Here is a 24,453-nt window from a genome sequence, read left to right on the forward strand (position 1 = left end):
GAAGCATTCTTGAAGGATTAATAAACAGTGTCGGTTTTGCATGACACAACTGCTGGCTTTTCTATAAGTGATTATCGTATGCTTAATTGTACGTGAAAACATTATTCTTTGTCCGGTCCAATAAATAAGACGACATTCTACGATCTGTGATCTGTGATCAGTATCAGATTATTGACAGTATACCGGAAGATCATAGTTAGATAATATCAAATTAAAATTCTTATTATGGAGTAAGCAGTCGTTTGATAAACTTAGATTTATCTCATTGCCGATTGTGTGTATTTAAGGGTATACATACTTGTAAATCAAAATCTTGTGAATAGTATCTAAGCTGTTGTGGATATATTTTAAAATAAGAATAAATATTATTTAAGAGACACATTTTGTGTGACCGTATTATTATTCTATCTCTTTGTGTGCCAGCATTATTATCTTTTTTTTTTTTCCGTTTCTCATATAATCAATATATTTAGAAATTAAAATGCTACAAATCTTACCGATTTTATAGACAATGGATATCATTTAATAATTAAGTTTTTGTCAAATCAAATTATTGCATTAAATTTTAATATGTAGTGTATGTATGTTTTAAAAATAAGAAAAGTACTATTTTTTTTAACTCGAGAAAAAATTATTCAACATTATTTCTTTTAATTAAAATTATGAATAAAATAATTTTAATAATGTCGATGAATATATGATTGTTGTCTGTACATATATATGTGCATGTTGAAAGAATTATAATTTTTAATTAAGCGTAATATGATTGAAATGTATATAAAATGATTTTGTGTGTATCTGTATATACACTTGAATTGATTGAGACTTTCAAAAGCAAGTCTATATTTTTATTTAATTTAAAACAAGGCTTATATACATATACGGTAGAAAATGAATAAATATTAATTTTAAAATTAATGTCCATAAATGCCGTCCTGTGTCATCACCATATCGCAATTTTATGTTAAGCAAAAATTTCAATGTATTTTTTTATAAAATAATTTTAAAGAGGATATGTTAGGGAAAAAATATTAATATTAAATTTTTAAAATATTTTTTTCTAAAAAATTTAGCAACAGATGTCTATCGATTAATTCAATAATAAAAACTTCGGTTTTTTTCAGCAAAACAGGTATAAAAATGTGATTAATGGCCAGAAAAAAAGTGAGTTATAATAATAATAACAATTTAATAAATAACGATTAAATATTAAACAATTAATTATTTGAAAGTTTCGATTGTTAGAAAATTTGTTGAAAATTGAACATCAACATGTTTTGCTCGTATTAATCTTATATTTTTAGATACAGAAATTTTGCTTCATTTAATTCAAGATGTATATTAAGTTATCGTTATATATTTTATTTTTTAATAACATCAAAAATAATAATAAAAGAGTTAATTATTAAGAGATAATACTATGTTGAATGATATAAATAGAGATGATTATGTGATAGACATTGACAAAAATTTTTTGGTTTAGATATAATTATTAATTAGAAAATATAACATTATATTATATTTTTTATTTCTGTCGTTTAATCTGACGTACAATCAATAATATTAATGACTTTCTATACACAAAACATTAATGATCAAATTTTTCTATAATTTAAGAAATGTATGTTATTGCTTAAACGACACTAATAGTAATTTCATTACTTTATTTTATGAAGGAATAGGAAGAATTTCTATAAATTACATCATAAAATCTTTGTTAAATAAGTTAGAAGGTATTACTATTTTATGTACACATGCACATGTATAATAATTGTAGTCAAAATAACCATTGTTGAATATTTTTTTACATATATATTTCAGTGTTTACATAATTTATAAGTACATGCATTTTTTTACATGCAAAAATTATCTGTATTATTCTAATACAATCTTAATTACTAATTTCTATGGACTATAAACAGAGACTAGATGAATTGAACTAAAATAAATCAAGAGAGAGCGAAAGAAAGAGACAGAGCGAGAGAGACTCTTCTAACTTTTATATCTCAAGCGGGAGATATCTTTTCGATGTGATTCTTTAATGAAAGTGTTTTAATATAGGGCAGTTACATTATAAATACTTGTTTGATTTAATAGCTTAAGCGTGCTTTATATTCTAGTGTGCGCGTTTGCAAACACGTTATATAATTTTCCTAATATGCAGGATTAAACGAGAATAAAGAAATGATAATACAAATTACTAGAATTTAGAATAGGCTTGATGTTCAATTACATTTTTTGTAACAATTTGTTATCTTTTACTCATTTGCTTTTGAACATTGAATCATTTTTTTGACATTGAATAATTCGTTTTGGATATTGAATATCAAAAAATTTCAAAGAATTTGCTTTTCAAAATAAATTATTTTTATGTCATTCATATTTGCATCCTTGTTGATCTTTTCTTTTTCATCATGAATACAAATTTTGCATAGGGATTTCCAGTTAGTTCGCGATGGGACGAAAGAAAGAGATACCAGAGAGAAATTTCTTCACCAGAACTCTTGAATCTGTTTTTCGGTGGCCTTGACTACATTTGACTAATTCAATATTTGCTATTTCGTAGACACATATTTACATGGTAATAAGCACAATTCGCTTCATTGTCGTGTATAATAAATTGACATCACGTATAAGCGAATCAGCTGTTTTTTAATCGCGATTGTTAATTATAATCTATTATACGTAGTGCAATTGACTGTTTTAGTTTAGTTTAATTAGAACTGTTCGCCATTGTAATTGTTTATTGTCCTAATCTTACAGCTTTGAGAAGAAATAATGCAAACAATCTACAGTCCATATTCGGCGCATTTTGGAATTTGGGATGACGTTCTTCATAAATGTGTAATATTATCCATATACACATAGAGCTCCGAGATGATAATAATTTCCACGAGCTGTAATCACATAATGTTCATTATACATACATGTGTATGCTTGTCATAAAAATGAGCGTAAAAGAAGAAAGAATAAGAACGAGATTTCGGTATGATATTCTTCTTTCCACACTTTTTTAATGAAAAAATACTATTATGGATACTAAAGTGAATCTATTTTTAAATAAAAATAATTAGAAAATTTCGTTGATTATATCCATTTGTACCTGAATAAAAAATACTTCAGCATTTAACGGCGAAATAAATGAATATTATTTCACATTTTTATAGAGAAATCAAAATTCTATAGAAAATCATTAATCAGAGGTGTAAAAGATCAGAGATTAAATTGCATTTAATTATATCTAATAAATTAAAATAACTAATAAGAAATTTATTAATAGAGAAAATGTTGATTATATTATGTAATGCTATTATTATATATGTTTTATAGTTATGAGACTAACAACACAATCCGGAGTATCTGTTGCTGTAGGACATTCCGTAATCGCCGCATGCAGGTTGACCCAATTGGTAAGGTTTGAAACCAAGTACATTTCCACTATAACAAAATAAAACATTTAAGACGATGATTTTTTTTATCGTACGACTCTTTATATACATTGAAAAAGAAATTTCTTCCCTGTCATCTTTCAAAGCATTTATTTGACATTTACAATATAATTTAGATTGAACGACATAAATGTGACGAGCTACTGAAAAAAATATACAAGAGTGTTTTAGAAATAGGTGGTCTCGAGATTTGCTTGAGCATACGAGATTCGGGATAATAATAGATTAATTAAGAAATCGATTAAATCGGTGATAGAATTATTAATTATTTTGTGTAATCAAACACATTCAGAGTTACGCTTTTGTAGAGCACACTTATTTTATTTACACGACGCGAAACTGTTCGATTATCGATTTTTAGTACACGTCATTGTCTGGTTCTAGTGCATGTAAGGCTGTAAACTGTTTAGTTAAAACTCAGTATAGTTGTTGCTGCTCGGTTAAGCGGCGAACAGAGTTTCCATCTCTTTTTCTAACTTAAAAAATAATGTTCAAGGGAAATTGTAATTGTAACAGATGTTCTGTAATAGGATTTTTGATTTGCATTTGATTGTCACCGAGAATTTTGATTTTACATCTTTTACAATATTGAATATCTGCACTTTGCCATTTATTTTAATTTTTAATATATTCTCATTGTTATTTCTTGAAAGATGTCTTGATTTATTAATTTCCGGTTATTTCTATCATTCTCAATTTTTTTCGTGGAATCAAGAATATATGTCATTCCGATTGATTTAAACAGATTGCTGTTACAAATTTTTTCTTTTCTTTTTTTCTTTCTTTTTTACGTCTTTCTCTGATGAAACTTTTTCCAATATGTAAATTTAGTCATTTGAAAAAAAAAACGCAGAGTTATTTTTTCGATACATCGTTATCCGCGTTTATAAAAGAAATTGTTTTGAAATTATAAAGAGTCTCCTGAAGAAGTATTTTGTTTAATAAAAATCTAGTTCTGTAATACGTCTTGACACCATTTCCATATTTTAATATTAAAAAAAAAAAAAAAAAGAAAAAGAAAAAAAAAAGGAAAAAAGAAGAAAGAGCTAGTGGTATTTTGAAATGGGATTCTTACCTCGGTCCGTAGTTGCATACGTAATTCTTGGTATATCCGCGAGCGGGGTCGTAGTAAAACGAGTATCCACATCCCAGCAGGAAAGTGTCGCCCCACACCAACTGGAATTAATTCAGAATGTTTCCTGCTTTTTAAAGACTTGTAAATTGCTCGCGCACGCGAACATGGAAAGAATCCGCGAACAGTCTATGCTTTGATTACTTTGAATACCCTGTCTCGGGAGATTTGATACAGACGGTTTGTCACAGAGGCATTTTATTGTAGAATCTTAAAAAAAAATTAAGTACTGAGAGCAAAAGTTGAGTATCTTTGTAGAATATTTTGATAACATTTTCTTCAGCTAATTTTTGTGTAAAGAATTTAATTTTCTTTGACAAAAAGATTGAGTTCGACAGCTCTTATGATATAATCGATTGAAAATACTTTTTAGAAGTTCTAGATTTTAGTATGAAAATATATAATAAAATGTTATGTTTTTTTACGAAATAAATTAAGTTAAATTTGAATATTTCTCTCTCTTACGCGTTTTTAATAATATGATAAATATTATAGTATGATTAATGAAACAAGCTTTTTTCCGGAAGACAAACTCGTCGTTAAAAAGTTCTTACGTAAACGACGAGCTCATGAAAATTCATAAAATAACAGCACAAGTTCATAAAATAAGAATTAACTGCAGTTCGGAGACCGATCAGGTCTATAAATTGCGATTATTTTTTTAAACTTATTTTGAAACTGACCTACGAATAAAATCAATTTTTAATGTACTTTACTTTCGGTTCGATTATCCTAAAAGAAAAAGAATTCACATTATATATATTATATCTTGTCAGTTATTATGAATAGCAAAGAAATTTGTTAATTAAGAGCAACTTTGTTTGCTGAAAATCGTTTTGTTGAATTTGCAAATATTATTTCGTTATATAGCGAAAAATATTTATTAAGAATAGATTATTTTACTTCAACGGCAAATTTAAGTTTCTACCAACACAAATTTCTCCGGCAAAATTTTTTATTTTTACCAAATAGAAACACATTTTGCTGTAATTTCGAATAATTAATTATGATAATTCATTTTTCTATCGAATATAAATAAGTAATAGCTAATTAGTAATTTTACTGTGCTAATAAAATTCTTCTCCTTTTTCGTATAAAGATTTTTTATATATATCGTGAATCAGTTTGAGAGAGATGCGTAGACAGAAGAACCATATTAATTTTCTAACTCTTTGATTTTTTTTCCGATTTTGCGAACTTCTATTACCTGTGTGTAGTGTCCGGTTGTTTTGCTGTAACCGGAGTGATAGTATTGCACCTCGTTGAACCAGCTAACAATTTGTCGTCTCCAATTCGGCTCGTCATCGTAAGGTCCCGGGGACCTAGTCGTCCATGAACGAGCTATGTTCTGTCCTACCGCAAATCTACCTGCGAATTAAATGCTGTGATCAATCATGAACCCTTTGGTAAATCTCAGACAAAAAATGCATTAAACTTTTTTCGAAATGTTATGTTTTTCCAACACAGAAACGAGGCGTAAATGAAACTATATAAATGATAGTTTCTATTTTTTTCAGATTAAATCCAGAATATTTAAATACTTTTATTGAAAAGAAAAAAAACCTATTTCTGTCAATTTTGTTTGTTGAAAGATTTATTGAAAATTTCATGTAGTATTTTTGTTTTTAGAGGGTTACACATACACACAACAATAATATAATTTATATAAATTACTAGAACAACACAAGCGCGCGGTACGCGCGCGCCATTCTTCGATTTTATGTTAAAAAAGAATGTTTTAAATAATATATTATAATACTTTAAACACGATTAATATCTTTGACAGTTATCAGCTGATTTCTGTCAAAAAATATTAATCGAGAATAAGAGGTATTATAATATATTATTTACAAACATATTACTATTTTAATTTTTTACCATATTATTATTTTAAAAATTAATTAGCAAATTAACACTTTAATTTTTAATTAGCTGATTTCTGTCAAAAAATATTAATAAAGCGAAAATATTCTAGCTTACATATACATATTAAATTTTTAAAATTATTAATTTTTAAATTTAAATTAAAACAAAATTAAAATAGTAATATGTTGTAAATAATATGTTATAATACCTTATTCTCGATTAATATTTTTTCTTTCTAAAGCTATATCTTTTCGAACGAATCTCCTTCGAGTTTTAATTAATTAATATTATTAATATTAAGTCACATGTATATAGTATCGCGCGCGCGCTATTAGAGTGAAGTTGCCGATGTTTGTAGAATATAGCGGTCATTACCGAAGCGCCGCGAGTATCAGGCAGTTGGAGCTGCGTCCCGCTTTGATTAATTAGTAAGCATAATAGTTAGAAACGATTTCTAACCTTTGTATTGTAATATTTATCAATTGCATATCATAATTTCAACGTTAATATGTAGGCGTAATTGTTCGAAACGCATATTTCGCGAAAAATTCGATGCAAAATCTCTTGCCAACATAACCCAATTTAATCTGTTGTCGCGCGCGCGAATGTGTTGCGATCCGTGGATATATTTATCGTTAATTCTAGTTTACATATTTATATTGTGTATGTTATAATGCGAAATAATAAGATTATTCTAATATGTATGTATTTTATTTGTTACAGGTAGCATTGCGATACACAGTGCGATTCACGCGTCGTGTCGGGAGTGCCGTGTAAAGTTTCGGGCAAATAATTCGTATTTTCGCGAGTGTCGTGAGTGCTACGAAGGACCAAGAGAGGAGGAGGAGGCCCAGGGAGGCATCGGGCGACGTCGGGGCAACTATGAGGTATGCAAAATAAAACATTTTTTCTAAACTGCATTGTTTATGAGATATTCGACACACACATATGCATATACATAACTTGAATATTTTGTTTTCAGATCAATGTGTGCTGTACTACAACTCAGCTATTGCACGTATCGGTGAGTGAGAAATTGTTTATTATAACATTTTAATAGCGCTAATGGGGCTGTATATTATTATATACATATATACGATATGTTGAAAATATTAAAATATTAATATATTTTAAATATGTTATAATATCTTATTCGCGATTAATATTTTTTGGCAAAAATCAGCTGATAATTGTGAAAAATATTAATCGAATTTAATATATTATAACATCCCTTTCTAAAAAAGCATATTAAGTCGATTCTCGTAAGTATTGTTGCATGTTTTTCGCGATACTGATTGACTGTTTCGATTCGCACTGTGCGTTATATTCGTAGCACCGAGAGGCTGTCATTGCTAGAGTTAGTAGTTTAACAGTTTGTTCAAAATAAAATAAAATAAAATAATGTGTTTTAAATAATATGTTACATATAATACTTTAAACTCGATTAATATTTTTGATAGTTATCAGCTGATTTCTGTCAAAAAATATTAATCGCGGATAAGGTATATTATTTACAACTTATTATACTATTTCAATATTTTTAACATATTATTATTTTAAAATTTAATTAGCAAATTAACGCTTTAATCAGCTGATTTCTGTCCAAAAATATTAATAAAGCGTTAACTTGCTAATTAAATTTTAAAATAATATCATGTTAAAAATATTAAAATATGTAGTAATAAGTTGTAAATAATATGTTATAATACTTTAAATTCGATTAATATTTTTTGACAGAAATCAGCTGATAACTGTCAAAAATATTAATCGAGTTTAAAGTATTATAACATATAATTTAAAATATATTATTTTATTTTATTTTATTTTAAACAAACTGTCAAACTGCTAACCCTTGCGATGACAGCCTCTCGATACTAAGAATATAACGCACAACGCAAATCGAGACAGTTAATCAGCATCGCGGAAAAGAGGCAACAATACTTGCGAGAATCGATTTAACATGCCTTTTTTAGAGGAGGATAATAATATTGAAGAGCCAAAAAATCTTAATAATATCATGTTGCAAGCATTAACTTTATTTAGTCTGTTTCAATATATCGATTAATCGTTTGAGTTGTATTTTTCCTTTGATAATTGTATAATAACCTTTCCAACGATAACTCTTGATATTTCATTGTCGCGATTCGTTTAAATAAAAGAAGCTCTTGCATTAATGCTGATGTACATACATATACACGGTAGTGATAGACTTTATCTTTTTGGAGCACTCTCTCTCTCGAAAAAAATTACAATATTACTCACGTATAGAATAATAAAAAAGATAAAAGAGATATCGGGGTTGGAGAATACTTTAAAAGCTTAATAAAGCAGCGACTGCTGTTTATGAGGATACGTGAATTATGAGACATTCAATAAAATCAACGTAATACGATTTGTAACTACAACTTCCTGCGATATAAACGTTGTTGCATGATTTTTGCTAGGAATAGTCGTGACATTTCCACTCTTAAAAAAGACATGTAAAATTTATCGGTACAATTTATTTTCTAATAACTAGACTATAGTTATAATTGACATTTACTAATAGTATCTCATTATTTAGTTACTGTTTGACAAATAAATAAATAAATAAATATATATTGTATATATAGGGAAAATTTTTGATTAAAAGTTATTAAAAGTAATTAAAAGAATAACTAAAAGTTTATATATTTATCATTATTCATTAATAAATGTTGAATATTTAAATATTGTAAATATATTGTTCGCACATTTTAATCTAATCAATATAGTTATAATCATATAATTTTAATCTAGTTTGATTTTGTGCTTCATTATGTTGACATCTGTTACAGTTTTATCTTTGTTTATCTGATTCTCCACTCTTTACGATGGAATGAAAAAAAAATAAATATCTTAGAATTAAGCTATTTATAAATTTACGAATCTTACAAGTCAACAATTTTGCTCGCGTTATCTAGAAAAAATAAAAATGTTGTTCTTCTTTTTGAGAATAGAAAGAAGAGACGAAATGTTTTAGTCTATTTATGAATTCGTAAAATATATATATTGTAATTTTTTAGCTGCAACTTTGCACGGAAATATCACGCTCGTTACACAAGAAAGAACTATATTTAATAAATTTATAATTTTTATAATGTATTCTATGACTTTATAAAAAGAGAAAAAAATCATAATCGAGAAATGAAAGATTTATCGCACTTTTAAATATAGTTCTTTTTTGTGCCGAAAAGAGTAAGATATTTCTTCTGCAATGTCAAAGTCAGCATATGCATATTCTTAGAAATTATACGTACATATAATGTATGGATAGGAAGTCTTCACTTTATTTTATACTTTTCCTTCGAATAATTTAAGTGCTGCTTTGCTTTTAAGAGATAGAGCTTAAAAATTCAAACCGTATCGATTTAAAAGCTCAGAAAAAGCACCTAATTCCGCTGCTAAGCGGAATTCGATATTCTTATCTTTCAGGACGAACTGAGTGAACATATATAAACTCAGCTCTCCCTAAAAATAAAAATAAATGTTCTTCTCTATGTAACGCATATTAGCTCAAATTTTTTAACTTTCGAGATTCAAAAACTAAATAACTCCCAATTCTAAGATATCAATTTTTTTTATTCCAGTAAGAGGAAGGGATAGCAGTTGATCATAACTTTCATATGTTTTAATTTACTTTGTCAATCAATCAATATAACTTTTTCTCTTATTTACTATGTAAAAATTCCATAAATTACTAAAAAAAGCTTTATTATTGTATTTGGTGTGAATATCATTTTCTATAGTATATGATTTTTAATTATTATAAGAGTTTTTTTTATAATGAATTTCCTAGCATGCTGTTTTAATATGCTATTTTTCCGGCATTGTAAAGATATTTTATATGTTTTTCTTGTGATATACTAGGAATATTATAATGTCATTTCGCGAATATGCAAAACGATATCGCTAAGTAGTAAAATTTTACTTACGGACATTTCTTAGACTGTCATGTGACTCTGCACAACGATCCGCCCATCTTTGTGCTCTCGCGGCAAGTTCGTCGTCCCATATCTGTAACAGCAATTAGTAATCTACACGTCGAATTAATCGTAGCAGCGCGATACGTCTACGGATATTACAAAGTTGTAAAACTCACTTCAACTTTGGTTAATTCGTCATGTGGCTTATCGTGTAAATTAGTGTACATACACATTGCGCGAGAGTGCGCTTTTTATAAATAATAAATATGCTGCGAGATAAGAGAACGTTCTCATCACACTGTAAAATGAAGTTTAGTGGTATCGCCATAAATATGGCTATTATACCTGTGCAATACCTTGGAAACTACTAAATTTTCGTTACAAACTTTTTTTAGCAGATTTGCAATCGCTTTTCATTCACGATTATTATATACATATATGGCTTTTGTAAATATTATTATAGCTTTTGTAAATATTAATTATTATAGAGTAAAAAGTGTGTAAGATAATCTTTTGTTTTCATATTGCATGCGATAAATAGGAGGAAGCAAATTATTTGCTCTATTAAAATTGAGAATTGCTTTTAATTCAGACAAATTCGATTTTTCTTCAAGTTTATTAAGCAATTCTTCCTTCAGCTCTTATTCGACTTTTTGTGAATAAATATACTATCCTTTAATCTTAAACCTTTTTTAAGTATATATATTTATACATATAATTTTATACATATAATTACATATATTTATACTATATATATATATATATTTATATTTATATATATGTGTAATATATTTGTATAAATCACTCAAAAAAGTATTTTGTTTTTAACTTTAGATATGGCAAATCTCTAAAAAATAGAAAGACGCGTCGACTTACCATCTCCATCATATTCGCTGCACCAGGTTGACCATGTATGTGTCCTAGTGCCACTAGTTGCCTCAATCGATTGTGTTCGTCCAGGATAATCTGTTTTTCTTCGCACGATACACCGCCGGACCCTATAAGATGATATGTGCCTTCAGCTGCTACTTTCCGAGTATGTACATACACACATATACATATATATAAAATATATATATAAAATATAATAAATTTATATACATATATACCTATATATAAATTGATAAATAATAAATATTATATATAAAAATGTAAATTTATATATAATAAATATTATATATATATATATATTTTAATAAAATGTAATTTATTTACTTATTTGATAAATTTGTTAGCTATATTTATACGTTTATTATGTGCCAAAATTACACTTTAAATCTATAATAAATTGGAAAATTGCAGTGCCGCACTATTTTCAGCTTATAAAGAGTGCTTATTACATCCAGATATAGAGCTGTGAAAGAATATAAGAGAATCTACGAGAATCACTTGATTTCACTTTTATCTTTAGACAATCTTTTATGGTACTAGAACTTTATATGCCTTCTTTCGGATTTTTCTCTGTTCTTTTTTCTTTTTTGGTTCTTTGCAAACTGTACTTTGCAAGCCGCAGATTGTGCAGCTTCCCAAAAAACTTTCTATGAAAGTTGATTTAGCGATGTTCCTCTTGTCTTTCATTTGGCGGATGAAGAATTTCCGTTTCGTAAGTTTAACTTCTCATTGAAATGGAAGTGATCGTAGTCCTTTTGTTCTCTCACTTTGTCGTTTCCAGACGATCGTTTCTGGTGCGCGTACTAGCTCATTCCTAACAATCCATAATTAGGAAGAAGCTGCAAAAGTGTCTGAGAACGTCTTCGAGAAAATACATATACGTTTTCGGATATCTCGAATTTGCGCACAATTATTTACAGATAATTGAATTCGTCATTTTTTTTAGAGTAAATGTCAAACGTGAAATATATTTACATGTGTTTTAAATTTATACCGCATACATGTATGTATTTTTTGGAGCAAATTAAATTCTAAATTAGACAGTCTTATATCCAGAAAATGATATCTAAAGATTTTATTTATTATTTTTTTGTAAAGCATGATGATAAACCATAAAATTTTATTTATTTATTTCATATTAACAGTTTATATTAACATAAAAAAGCTAACAAGTATAATCTAGATTTGCCAGTATATAAATTACTTAATTATGTAATATTTCTTTATACATATTTATCTAATTTACATATTAATCAAGTTAAATCTCTGCTTTGACAATTAACTCTTTTAATGCTGAATCTATCTGACAAAGAATTTTTTAATCATGTTAATATATATGCATATATGTACGAGCATTTTTAAATTGTGTCCTCCCGTATTCTGACTCTCGGCAAATTATTTTTATTCTATCATAGAAGATTTATCTAAAAGTGTGTCACTTGCATTTTCTAGCACAAAAGAGGCAATTGCCATAAATTTTCAAATTACATATATATGCATGGGATTTCAATGTTTTCCTATTATTTTCCTATTGTTTAGTTCAAGTTTTTATTTTATTATTTTACATAAATATGTAATCATTTTTATTAGATCTACATACTTACAATTAGTACTGAAAAGACTAAATTTTTTATTTAAAAATATTTCAAACTTGAAAATAAATTTTGAGAACGAGGTAATAAATTTTGCATGACATTTTTTTTTCACAAAAATTAATAAGTATTGCAATTAGTTTTTCCTTTTCTTTACTTACACAAATTGAACGGTGTAATGTTGATATTTGGCATTTTAAGACGAATAAACTAAATCGAATTTCGTCATTATAAAAGGCAGGAGCTAAATTATCATTTATTTTACCTCAAAGCATAGTTATTGGTAAAGTCATTTCGCGAAAATCTCCGGTATTCCGCGGCAATATTCCGCGGTAGCTGCTACGGTTTAATCATTTTTCTCTTACGCTTGATCACAGGGAGAAGAACGAGAAAGGCGACTAATTGCGCGGCCTTTGTGAAATAGACGAGGTGCCGAGAGGTCGCAAGTTTTGCATCAGTAATTCGACCGACGGTCGCTGGCTGTGTTAGCGTCGGCAAAAGCTTCGCGCAAGTTAATTACTATCTGCACAGGGGATCGCCGGTCACCGTCCACCACATCCTCCGGGTATTTTCAATCTATCTTACGAGACTCCCTCGCTCGTCCTGCCTGTGCGGTCCTCGCGGTCTCCTCCGAGGTCCGAGGGTGGCTTAATGAGGTAAGTGGACGACGCTGTCGGCTCTAGCTTGTGCCAAGTTTGCTTAAGCGACTCGCACGATGTCTATCGGAGACAGTCATTATGTTTCAGCACGCCTTTAAGATTAAGTCTCCTTGATCATCAATGTCTAATACAAGATTTTTTATTTATATATAATATTATATATAATATATAATGTTTTTATTATATATTTAATATATATATATAATATTTTATTATATATTTAATATATAATCTTTTATTATATATTTAATATACATATAATCTTTTATATATTATATAATATATTTTTATTATATAATATTTTTATCATAATAGATTTTTTATTTATATATAATATTATATATAATATATAATGTTTTTATTATATATATAATATATAATGTTTTTATTATATATTTAATATATAATATTTTATATATTATATAATATATTTTTATTATATAATATTTTTATTTTATAATAGATTTTTTATTTATATATAATATTATATATAATATATAATATTTTTATTATATATATAATATATAATATTTTTATTATATATTTAATATATAATCTTTTATATATTATATAATATATTTTTATTATATAATATTTTTATTTTATAATATTTCGCTTTTGATTAATTTTTTAAAAATTTCGTTCATTCGCTCGGTGACGAGTTTCATTTGTTACACAATGTGTATTCGAGAAATTACTGCGAGATAATTCTGCATTAAAATTCTTTGCATCACAATTATAAATTAGCTTCGACAGGTTTGGATTTTTAATAGTTTAATTAACCTTTATTTATTTTTTTTTTTATATATATTAGAGAAAAACGTAATAATAAATAATTGCACAATAATTTTTTCAAGGTAGAAATATAAATAAATATGGAATTTATATCCAATATTATAAATTACTTGCGTAAAAGCGAATGAATGAATATCAAATGTGCGGCAAAGAATTATTAAGTATTTCAGTTCTAAAGAGATCTTAAATCGACAGGTTATCAAGTTGAGAACCTACACTTTACGGTTACGAACGCGTGATAGATCGTCAACGATATTTTTAAACCGGATTATCTTATTAACATACAGATTTTCCGTAAATATAGCCCGTATTCGAGGTACTCTCGATAATGACCGCCGCCGATTTGAATTTACAGCAGTCGCCGGGCTATTTCTCGTTCTATTTCTGGCAAAGCGACTATGCCGAATGTTGAATAATCTTTCTCACGCGAGGAGGTGCCTACCAATTTATTCCCGAAATCGATCTCTGTTTCGGATCGAATGGAATAGTTTCTCCGTTCGCGCGACTAAAAAGTACAGCTTTATTCGATGAATTCGCTTGTAGATTTGCGGAAAAAGTACAAGTCTCGCGATTGATACGTATTTATTATTATAGAGCCATGATTAGGTCATTAAATATCATTAACAGACATATGACTCGATTAATATATAGCTAAAGCTATATAACTTTTTATTTTTTATTATTGTCTTTAGCATTTTTTAGTTTTCCCATTTCCCATTTTAAAAAAATGGGAACTAATATGGGAAAAACTACTAAAGATATAGACATTAAAAGGTGATAATAATAAGAATGCTAATAATAAGAACACGAAAATATATAGAATAGAAAGATTTGACTGTATATATCTATATATACGATATATTTTGAAAAATTTTAAAAACTTTTATTCTGCATTTTTTCCTTCCATTTTAAGTCAGCTGTTTCTTCTCTAATTTAAAAGACTTTTCGCTATTATTATAATACTTACATTTGCTACGTGACTATGTAGAATGTAAAAGCAAGAGCGCATAATTTATAAATATTTATAAACATATTCACTCAAGTCATTAGAATAAAAATAAAACTTCAGAAGAAATCTTGAAATAGAGGCAATGCTCGGTCTTGATGTAATTTTAGAATAAAGGAAATTAATATACATGTACATTACATTCGTTTGCATTACGACAAAAGGGAACGGGAGATGAAAATGAAAAAATAAATAGAAAGTTGAATTGTAGAAAAGCTATCAGAAAGGAAAAAAGTAAAGACATTTTTATAGAAAAGCTAACATAGAAATAGGAAAAATATACTGTTAAACAGAGCGTTTTAAAACCAACGATTGCCCTTTTAATGGCAGATTTATTGGCTAATTTAAAGACGATTTTGATAAATATTCATATAAGGTAAATATTCATAAAACATCTCACCGAAATCATTATTTAGAGATATATCTTGCGGGTGAAATTCCAAGTAATTTGCATTTTAAATTAGACGGAGGACGCTTCTAGTTACTAAAATATACCATTTCACTTTTTTTTACTTATCAGTCTGTTCTTTTTAAGAGATCCATTCCCAAAGACTTTGTTGTTTATACATGTTATGAAGGTATAACCCTCAGTAATTTTTTATAGATTAGCTGTTATTAAATTATTTAATAGATTAAAAGTTTGAATTTTTAGAGATATTTGAATGGAAGACTCAAACATCTCAAATTAAATTAATTAATTAATTATAAAATTAATTATAAAAAGTATAAAAATTATGAAAGTCATTAAAAGTAATATATTTCAGAAGCATTGCATTTAAAGTGCAAATTACATATACAATCAGAATTCTATTCTGCAAAATATATTTCAAATAAAGATGATTGATGAAATATTAACTTTTATGAATATTTGCCACGATTTTTCTTTAATAATAAATAAATAACTTTCTTGACATTTTTGCTAAGAAAATTCGACTTTAATGAATGTAAAGTCTCTCAAGAATATAATCACAAAATTAAATTAAGAAATGGTAAATAAGAGCCGGCGCAGTATAATTGGAGCGCATAAATTTTATTTTAATTCAAAGATATTTTCAAATCATATGTATAATGAGCGTACATTTTGATCTCTTTTTTGAACTACATTTTCAGTGTAATTCAATCATAAACATCAGTAATGAACCGAAGATGAATAAGTCAAAACCGTAACAATGTTAAGATAACGAGAATAAAAATAAAAAACTAAAAATAAACTTTTAAAACTTAAAAAACATTTAGAACATAAAAGAGACTATCACTTGGATTACACAATTCACCAAAAAAAATTGCAGAAAAAAATTTGTAATACAAGTTAATACATAAGTGACGAATACATGTTTTTGTCAACTTTAAGTATAAAATTACGGAAAACAAAATGTGCAAAAAAGAAATATTAATAACAATAATTAAAATAAGAAAATATCACGATACGGTATATTATCTACGTTAAAAGATTATTATCAAATTTTTCGCTCTCTCTCTCTCTCTCGCAATTATTTTCCAACTAATTTATTTATCTTCAAAATACAAGATTTGCGCGCTGTTTGCAACAGTTGGATAACGAGCGCAGATCATTAATGGGACATGAGACGAACATTGTCGGCGACAACGAACCAAGTTCTCCTCTCGACGCACGCCAATTAATCGTCATTCGAGTTGACGCGCCGTGTATCGTTCGTTTAGCATCCATTGAAAAGGCGAAACAAACTCGGATGACATCCGCTCCTGCTCGTTGACGGCCGTCCCGCTATGACGGCAAAATGTCAGTTTCTTTTTGCGCCGGAAATGAGATAGGCTTGGTACCGAGCGTAACGATGCAATTCTGGGCCGACACCTGCTAATTCCATTCTACCGTAGGGCTCGCAGTTTAACTCCGAACCAACTCAGAATTTTCGTGGGAATGGATCCGCGGTGCTCTAAATAAATAGCTCTCTCTCGCGCGATCGGCTATCTTTCTGTTTAAACTTTAATTGCTAATTCTGTTTGTCTACTTTTTATACGCTTCTCTCTCGGTAAAAAAATAAACTTTGTACGGCATATAATATTACGATGACATATTAATTAACGAATTTGTTCGGTTATATTAGAGAGAGTTTTATGATTACAGAAGTAATATATTTTTAAAAATATATATTTAAAGAGAATTTTTTAATATGTTTTTAAATTTAGAAAATAGAACTGCTTTAGTTAACAGGCGCATTTTTTCATGAAAATATCCCGTTTTTCTGTAGAAATATTATATAAATAGTTGAGGTTATATAAAGACTGCAAACACAATTATTTAATCTGATTTAAATATTTATAACGCTTCTCAATTTTTCTACACACACATATATACATATATATATTAATACACATTTTTTTGATCAATTTTCTCTGCGTAATTTAATATTAGTTTACTAGTTGACATTCCACTTTTTTGTTATTATTTATTATTTGGATAACACCAAAAAATATCCGTTTAAAATAATTTGTTATAACATTTTCAGCGGCTAACAAATATTTATTTATAATTTCACGAGAAAATTAATTCCTAGTGAAGATGATAATTACATCCAGCGTACGAAAAAAATTAATATAGTAATAGAAAATTTTGCAACATAAAATTTGCGACATTGAAAAATGTTTTTGCGATTTACTTTTTCGTCTGCACGCGATATTGGATGATCGAGCTCAAGGCGATGCGCTAACGAAACATGCACAAAGATCGGACCTTCGGCCGCGATTTTTTTTTTCTTCTCTCCCGATATATCGTCCTCTCTCTTTCGTTCTCTCTCTCATTAATTATAAATCGTTGAACCATATCTCTCTCGCGGTGTGTAAAGTCGCGTCGCGAGAAGAATTAATTCGCACGAGCGCGATTCATATCCCGCCGCGTTCTTATCTGATGAATGTTGTCTGGAGGCTGATGGACGAGAGTGCATGGATGGAGGACTCCACCGAACTTTCTCGGTGAGGATTATTCGAAGCCTTACGGGAGGATACGCTCGTTTGACCAAGTTGAAAGTCATTTCGGAGGCACGTCCGAAGTGCCAGCTAAATATCGGAATAAAGTACACTGTGCACCTCTTTTTTTTAACGTATCTACACAGAGAGAATTTTCTCTTAGAATTTATACCTTGAAAATCATGAAAGAATTTTATGAGAATTTTTCTGATTAATATTTATCACAATAAAAAATAATAATATCTATCATATAAAATATAAAATATGTTTGATTAATTTCACTAAAAGTATAGTAAAATTTACTAAAAGTATGGTAAAATTAATCAAACATATTTTTAAAATTCTTTCCATACCATATTGTTCCATGATTATTATGATTTTCCGGGTAAATTCTAAGAGAAAATTCTCTTTGTGTACTTTTAAATAATACTTTTAAATACGAGATCTCTCTTTTTTTTCTCTCTTTCTTTATACATGGACGGAAGTTAAATATCGGAATCAATTAAAATGAATCGTAAGACATTTTTGTGTCGTCATAAATAATTAATTTTATACTGAATTATTCAACTTGATCATTACTAATGACATATGTTAAATCTCTTATAACACGTATCAAAGTATTTCATATATTTTCGAACGAGTTTATATTATGTATAATTAAACGATAACTGTAATGAGAGACAAGCTATATTACATATCGATTGGAAACATTACTCCCTATTTGATTCTATGATAACTGTGTTATGATGTCACAGATCACATTACATTAAAACGTATCTCGCTAATTATTGATTATCAAATTACACAAAAAATTAATGAATACTGATGTTCTTTACCAATTAAATTTGTTTTGAAATTATAAAATAACAGCTATACTAATTCTCTCTTTGTTCCTATTGAAATCATTGACATTATCATAAAAAATTAATAAAATAGCTGCACTTGTGTTAGCAATAAACATTGTAAAGCGATCGCGGAATATATATTAGTGTCTCATATATACCGGGTGTCCCATTTTAAAGGACCCACTCAAATATCTCAGAAACACTGCGTTAAATCAAAAAATGTTTCCTACAAAAGTTGTAGGGTTTCGAGGGAGACATAACATAGTAATATTCATATGACCTTGGGCGGCGTCTCCAAGGTGAGAATAAATTTTTTAAATGAAAACCCATATTTTTTATTATAACATCTTTTTCTACTAATTAATTTGAACAACTTTTATCTGAAGTATTTTTTTATTTTCTTCAAAATTCATTTTCACCTTCACTTAAGGTTAACCTTCACTAACCTTGGAGACGCCGCCCAAGGTCAAATAAATATTACTATGTTATGTCCCCCTCGAAACCCTACAACTTTTGTAGGAAACATTTTTCGATTTAACGCAGTGTTTCTGACAATGAGATATTTGAGTGGGTCCTTTAAAATGGGACACCTGGTATATACTATATTATACAAAAATATAAAAAAAATATAAAAAGAATATAAAAAATTGTAAGAAATAAATTTTTTTACATAATTCTTATTTCAAAGATTTACTTTCAAATCTTGAATGGTGAATTTAACTCGTACATTTCTTTGTAGTCAATATGAGATGTCTCTGAAGAGAGTGGCGGAAAATGGAGGATTTCATATTTCTTTCGCAGCTTCAGTGAAGAGAATTTCTCGCGAATCAAAATTTAAGGATGTATGAATAAAATATTATATTTGTCGTCAAAGATATTATTTGAAATCAACTTTATGTTAATAAAAAATTGTAATTTCAGATTTAATTATTAAGATATCGAATAATGAACATTTAAGACATTTTTACGATCGATCTCATTTTTTTCTATCTCTCGACATTTTCCTTAAAGATGAATCGAATGAAATTGCTATTCGTTCATTAATTAGTCAATTGAAACACTTTGCATTACGTTTGGTTTATCAATATTAAAAAAATGTCCAGACATCGTACTCACTTAGCATAGTCTTTCCTATACACGTTGCTTCGCAATGTATCACTAGGAAACACTTGACAGTTATTAGTAGAAGGCCGACGTTTTTCACGGTGAACATCATCGTGAGATAGACAGGGGTTCCCGAAATACGAGATTACGATTGCGGAAGCGCGATAGGAAGGATTTGATTTGGAATGCGAATCTCGTAACGATCCCGGGGCGATCAAAAGGGTTCGGTCCCCTTTAAATCTGAAGGACGACGAGAAGGTGGAGGAAAACGGGTGGCGATCTGAACGAAACGCGTACAAGCACAACTCGAAGTCGTTCACTCCGGCACGTGTTGGACCAATCGGCCGATTAAATCGGCCGATTTACGATTGCCCGGGAGATATAGAGAATCGGAAACCGCCTGCCGAACCGGTCGGTGGAACGAGCCGAACTAATAGCTGGCCGTGTCGATTCCTCGTGACTTTATATATCGTGTGCCACCTGTGCCATGGGTGTCTATGTAATTGTTAATGAACCAGTCGATGCAGTGGGGAGTCGCTGCTCATACAGGAGCAGAGTGACTCTGATTTTTAGCACATGTGTGCTCAAGGTTGAACCCCGGACTCGGTGATCTGAAAAACTGTTGTCGTCGACGGATTTAATTGTGCGATCGTTTAAGAATTTAAAATCCAAAAAGCGCTTTTAGCGAGAGAGAGAGAGAGAGCGCGCCGGATATTGTTGTCGGATCTTGAGCTGGATTTTTTTGAAAAAATAAAAACTTTAAATTTTTATGACTAATGTAAACCTGGAACGAAACCGTATATGTAGAAATAACACTCTGGTATATTGGCGATATTTTGGGAATAAATATTTTGACATGCGATACGTTTAATAGTGAATACGTATGGAAAAAAAAACAGCTAACTTGTTTGGATAAAGATTTATTTCTTTTTTTCGCGCATCCTCTAGAATCTTTTATTTTCAATACATGATATACATAATGGTTTTGTTTGATATCAATATATATTTTTAATACTTTTTATACTGATATGGCGCTTGACTTATAAAGTGTATATAAATTGGTATTTTTATTTGACTTAATTTTTTTTTGTGTGTGTATCAAATATATTTCTTTATCAAATAATTATATATATGTTTCAAAATTGTAATGAAAGCAATGAGACTTGATAATATCGTTATATGAAAAAAGGCATTTACTATAAAACTTTAACTGACGCTAACATCAGACGAAAAAAGATCGGTTCATTGATTCTGACTAAATATATCCTTAATGATAAGTAAAAGTCGCAAAAGTGACTTTCCATTAATTAAGCTCAACGAATCGCCGTACAACTTTGATTATCGGTTTTCGAACGTCTGATTCAACTTGTTCCTCATCGGCTTATATCTTCTACGACTTCTCTGTGTGCTTTTGCAATGATGGATCGAAATCCCTGCAAAGTTCCAAAGAAGTTAGTAGCAATTTCTTTAGAACTGTAGCTCGTAAATGTCTATCGCTCCTCTAGCCGGCTAGTTTGTATCTGAATTAAAGAGAGATTTATTTGAAATACCCTGTCAAAAAATTGGAAAATTCGTAAAATTATAAAACAAAACAACATTGCTTAGATCCCAAGTTATAGTCACAAGTAGTTATCGATAATATATTCATTAAACAAGTGTAAATAATAATGTTTAGCTTCTCATATTTTTTCGGAATTATTTTCTAACAAAACATGAAAAAGTAGTTTAAAATTTATTTGACGATTAGCTATTAAGATATCAGTATTGTCGAAAATGCAAGATAATCTGATCTAAATAAGATTTTTCAAAATGATAATGTATGTTTTATTTTATTTATCATTATTTAGATGATTTTTTGAGTTTACTTATATATATAATGATGATATTTTTTGATTTTTTAAATATTTGTTTTACACGATACACACATATAAATTTTTTTTACAGCACCGAATTCTGTCGTGAATTATAAATCGTTTATAGGCTTATAAGATTCTTTTTATAATTTTATTTATAACGACAAATATAATATTTTAAAGAAGAATTTACTGTGAATCACAAAATCCTCAGAATAAGCAACTAAAGCATCTAAAAGCACGTTGTAACTGAGCTTCTTATCTCGAAAGGGTTCTGAGAACATATTATGGAATTATAAGAGCAATATATATATATATATATATATACATACATACATATATATATATATATATATATATATATATATATATACGACAGCTTTTGTCCGAAAATTTTGCAGTATATACATATACGATATGCATTAATTCATACGATAAATGGTTAAAATCCCCAGAGCTCATTTATGGTTTCTGTTTTCACCTAATCAGTCTTTCTCGCACTGCTTGAATTAAAGCGAATGTGCTATTACTTACCTTCAAATAATTAAACTCGCTTATTACGAATCAGGTCGAAAATTCGTTCCTCTCTTCCCGTGCAAGTTGCAAGTAACTCAGTCAAATTTATAATCCGGGAAGCGTGCTGTAAATGGTGGAGCTTAATCTTATTATCTAGAGAAGAGAGACAAGTCGGAAAAATTTATTTTTGTAATAAGGCAATCAGCGCGTTAGCAGAACCGATGGCCGGCGAAAGAAGCCGAGAAATCGTTTTGTCGGCGAGCTTATTAGAATTAATCGCGCCGCGAAGAAAAGTCAAGGCATTTATCTACCACTGATTACTACGAATGTTATGCTCTTTCATCGCGCTTTCGCTCTCCTCTTTGTCTCTTCGTAGACTTACGGGGTAAATTGGGAACAAAGTGGTCACGTCGCCATTAAAATTTACTTCTTTTGTTCCTAATCTTTTAAAACGTTTGCTTTTCTCCTTCAAGGATTTGTTATGGCAATTGGACTGGAAATTCAATATAAGACTGCATACCGAAAGGTCTTACTTCGTGTAAAGGTCTCTTGATTAAACCTATTCTAGTTTTATAGATGCAATTCTAATATTATCCGCAAAGATATCTTCTATGTTATATATTATAATAAATATATAATATAATTTATATATAAATTATATATATAATATAATAATATAAATTAATGTATATAAATTATATATATATATATAATATATATATATATATATAAATTATAATATTAATATATAATATAATTTATATCTAAAAATTTGTCTCAGATTATATTATTATTATATAATGATTAGATTATATAATGAATGAATGAGGAAAAAATGCAATTTCTCTAAAAATGTATATATAAATATAAAATATTTAATATATTTGTTTTTTCTATGTCGTCATAATCTATAAAAGCGATATTAATATAAAAAAGAGATATAAATAAAACAGAAGAGATAGATATATAAATAGATAATATTAATATATTAATTCTAAAAGTTGCAGCGCACGTAGATTTGCACAGCTAGCTCTGAATGGTTGAGATAAGAAGGAACATAGAAGAAAAGATTAAAGTGCACAGATGGTCGTAATACTTCAGTTGAAAATCGTCAGAACAAAGTTGAATGTAATTAATCTTCAAGAATATATTTAACTTATATATTGTAAAAGTAAAAATTAAAAGTTTTATTTGTTTTATTATAAAAAATTAACAATTTTTAAAATATTATAAAACAGATAAAAAATTAATATGTCTTTCTACAATATATAATACATTTTTACAATATAACGCATATTACTTTATGTTGCTATAATACGTGTTACTTTTTTTAGACGACGCTATTAATTTTAAAAACGTTGTTAAAGAAAGAGACATATATTCTTCTGCACTTGTGAATCAGTTAATGATAGTTTTTAATTACTATGTATGTCATATCTCTTTTCTTTTTGCAAAATGCGTCCTCTTTCGTATGCTCTATGAAGAAGACATATTGTAAGCATTCTGTATTGTGAACAATTCGACTTGAAAGATAACACACGTGTGACAGTTAGAATTTCCTTTGGAATATAACAGAGAAACAAGAAGCCTTTGTTCTTAACATAAATTTCACAATCGTATCGTATTACTTTTACAATGTTTCCACTTTGCCCGATTCTATCATCATCGCCTTCAATCTATCACAATTATTTACTTCCCGTTGACATTTACAGTTATTTGCCAGGTGCTTATAACATTTTATTTCCACTTCCGTTTATCAACAACGCTCCATTTGAGCAGCATCCGGTCGGTGCCAATCCCAAAAAATACTTTTTGATAAATTCGCTTCTTCTGATAAATAGCTCTGTCAACAACTGTC

General features: G+C 28.4%; 1 protein-coding gene across 1 annotated transcript; it reads right to left on the reverse strand.

Annotated features, from left to right (window-relative positions):
• Positions 1–1,828: 1,828 nt before the first annotated feature.
• On the reverse strand, positions 1,829–20,636 carry LOC145941888 (venom allergen 5). Its single transcript, XM_083048276.1, has 7 exons — positions 20,239–20,636; positions 11,268–11,389; positions 10,401–10,482; positions 5,789–5,949; positions 4,525–4,625; positions 3,344–3,438; positions 1,829–2,897 (listed from the first exon to the last, which is right to left on the reverse strand). The coding sequence occupies exons 1-7, from the start codon at positions 20,336–20,338 to the stop codon at positions 2,851–2,853; spliced, it is 708 nt and encodes a 235-aa protein (XP_082904402.1). The 5' UTR covers positions 20,339–20,636; the 3' UTR covers positions 1,829–2,850.
• Positions 20,637–24,453: the final 3,817 nt, after the last annotated feature.

This window comes from Prenolepis imparis, unplaced genomic scaffold, assembly GCF_030444845.1.
Source record: "Prenolepis imparis isolate NDT839.2.m4 unplaced genomic scaffold, iyPreImpa1.0 SCAF_10, whole genome shotgun sequence".
In the NCBI taxonomy this organism is placed as follows: domain Eukaryota; kingdom Metazoa; phylum Arthropoda; class Insecta; order Hymenoptera; family Formicidae; genus Prenolepis; species Prenolepis imparis.

Excerpts from the sequence above, each read along its gene's own strand:
- LOC145941888 (XM_083048276.1), bottom strand. The coding sequence starts at position 20,338 with ATGATGTTCACCGTGAAAAACGTCGGCCTTCTACTAATAACTGTCAAG. Across the intron at positions 11,390-20,238 it reads TATAGGAAAGACTATGCTAA|GGTCCGGCGGTGTATCGTGC; the intron begins GTGAGTACGATG and ends ATCATCTTATAG. Across the intron at positions 4,626-5,788 it reads CAACCGGACACTACACACAG|TTGGTGTGGGGCGACACTTT; the intron begins GTAATAGAAGTT and ends AATTAATTCCAG.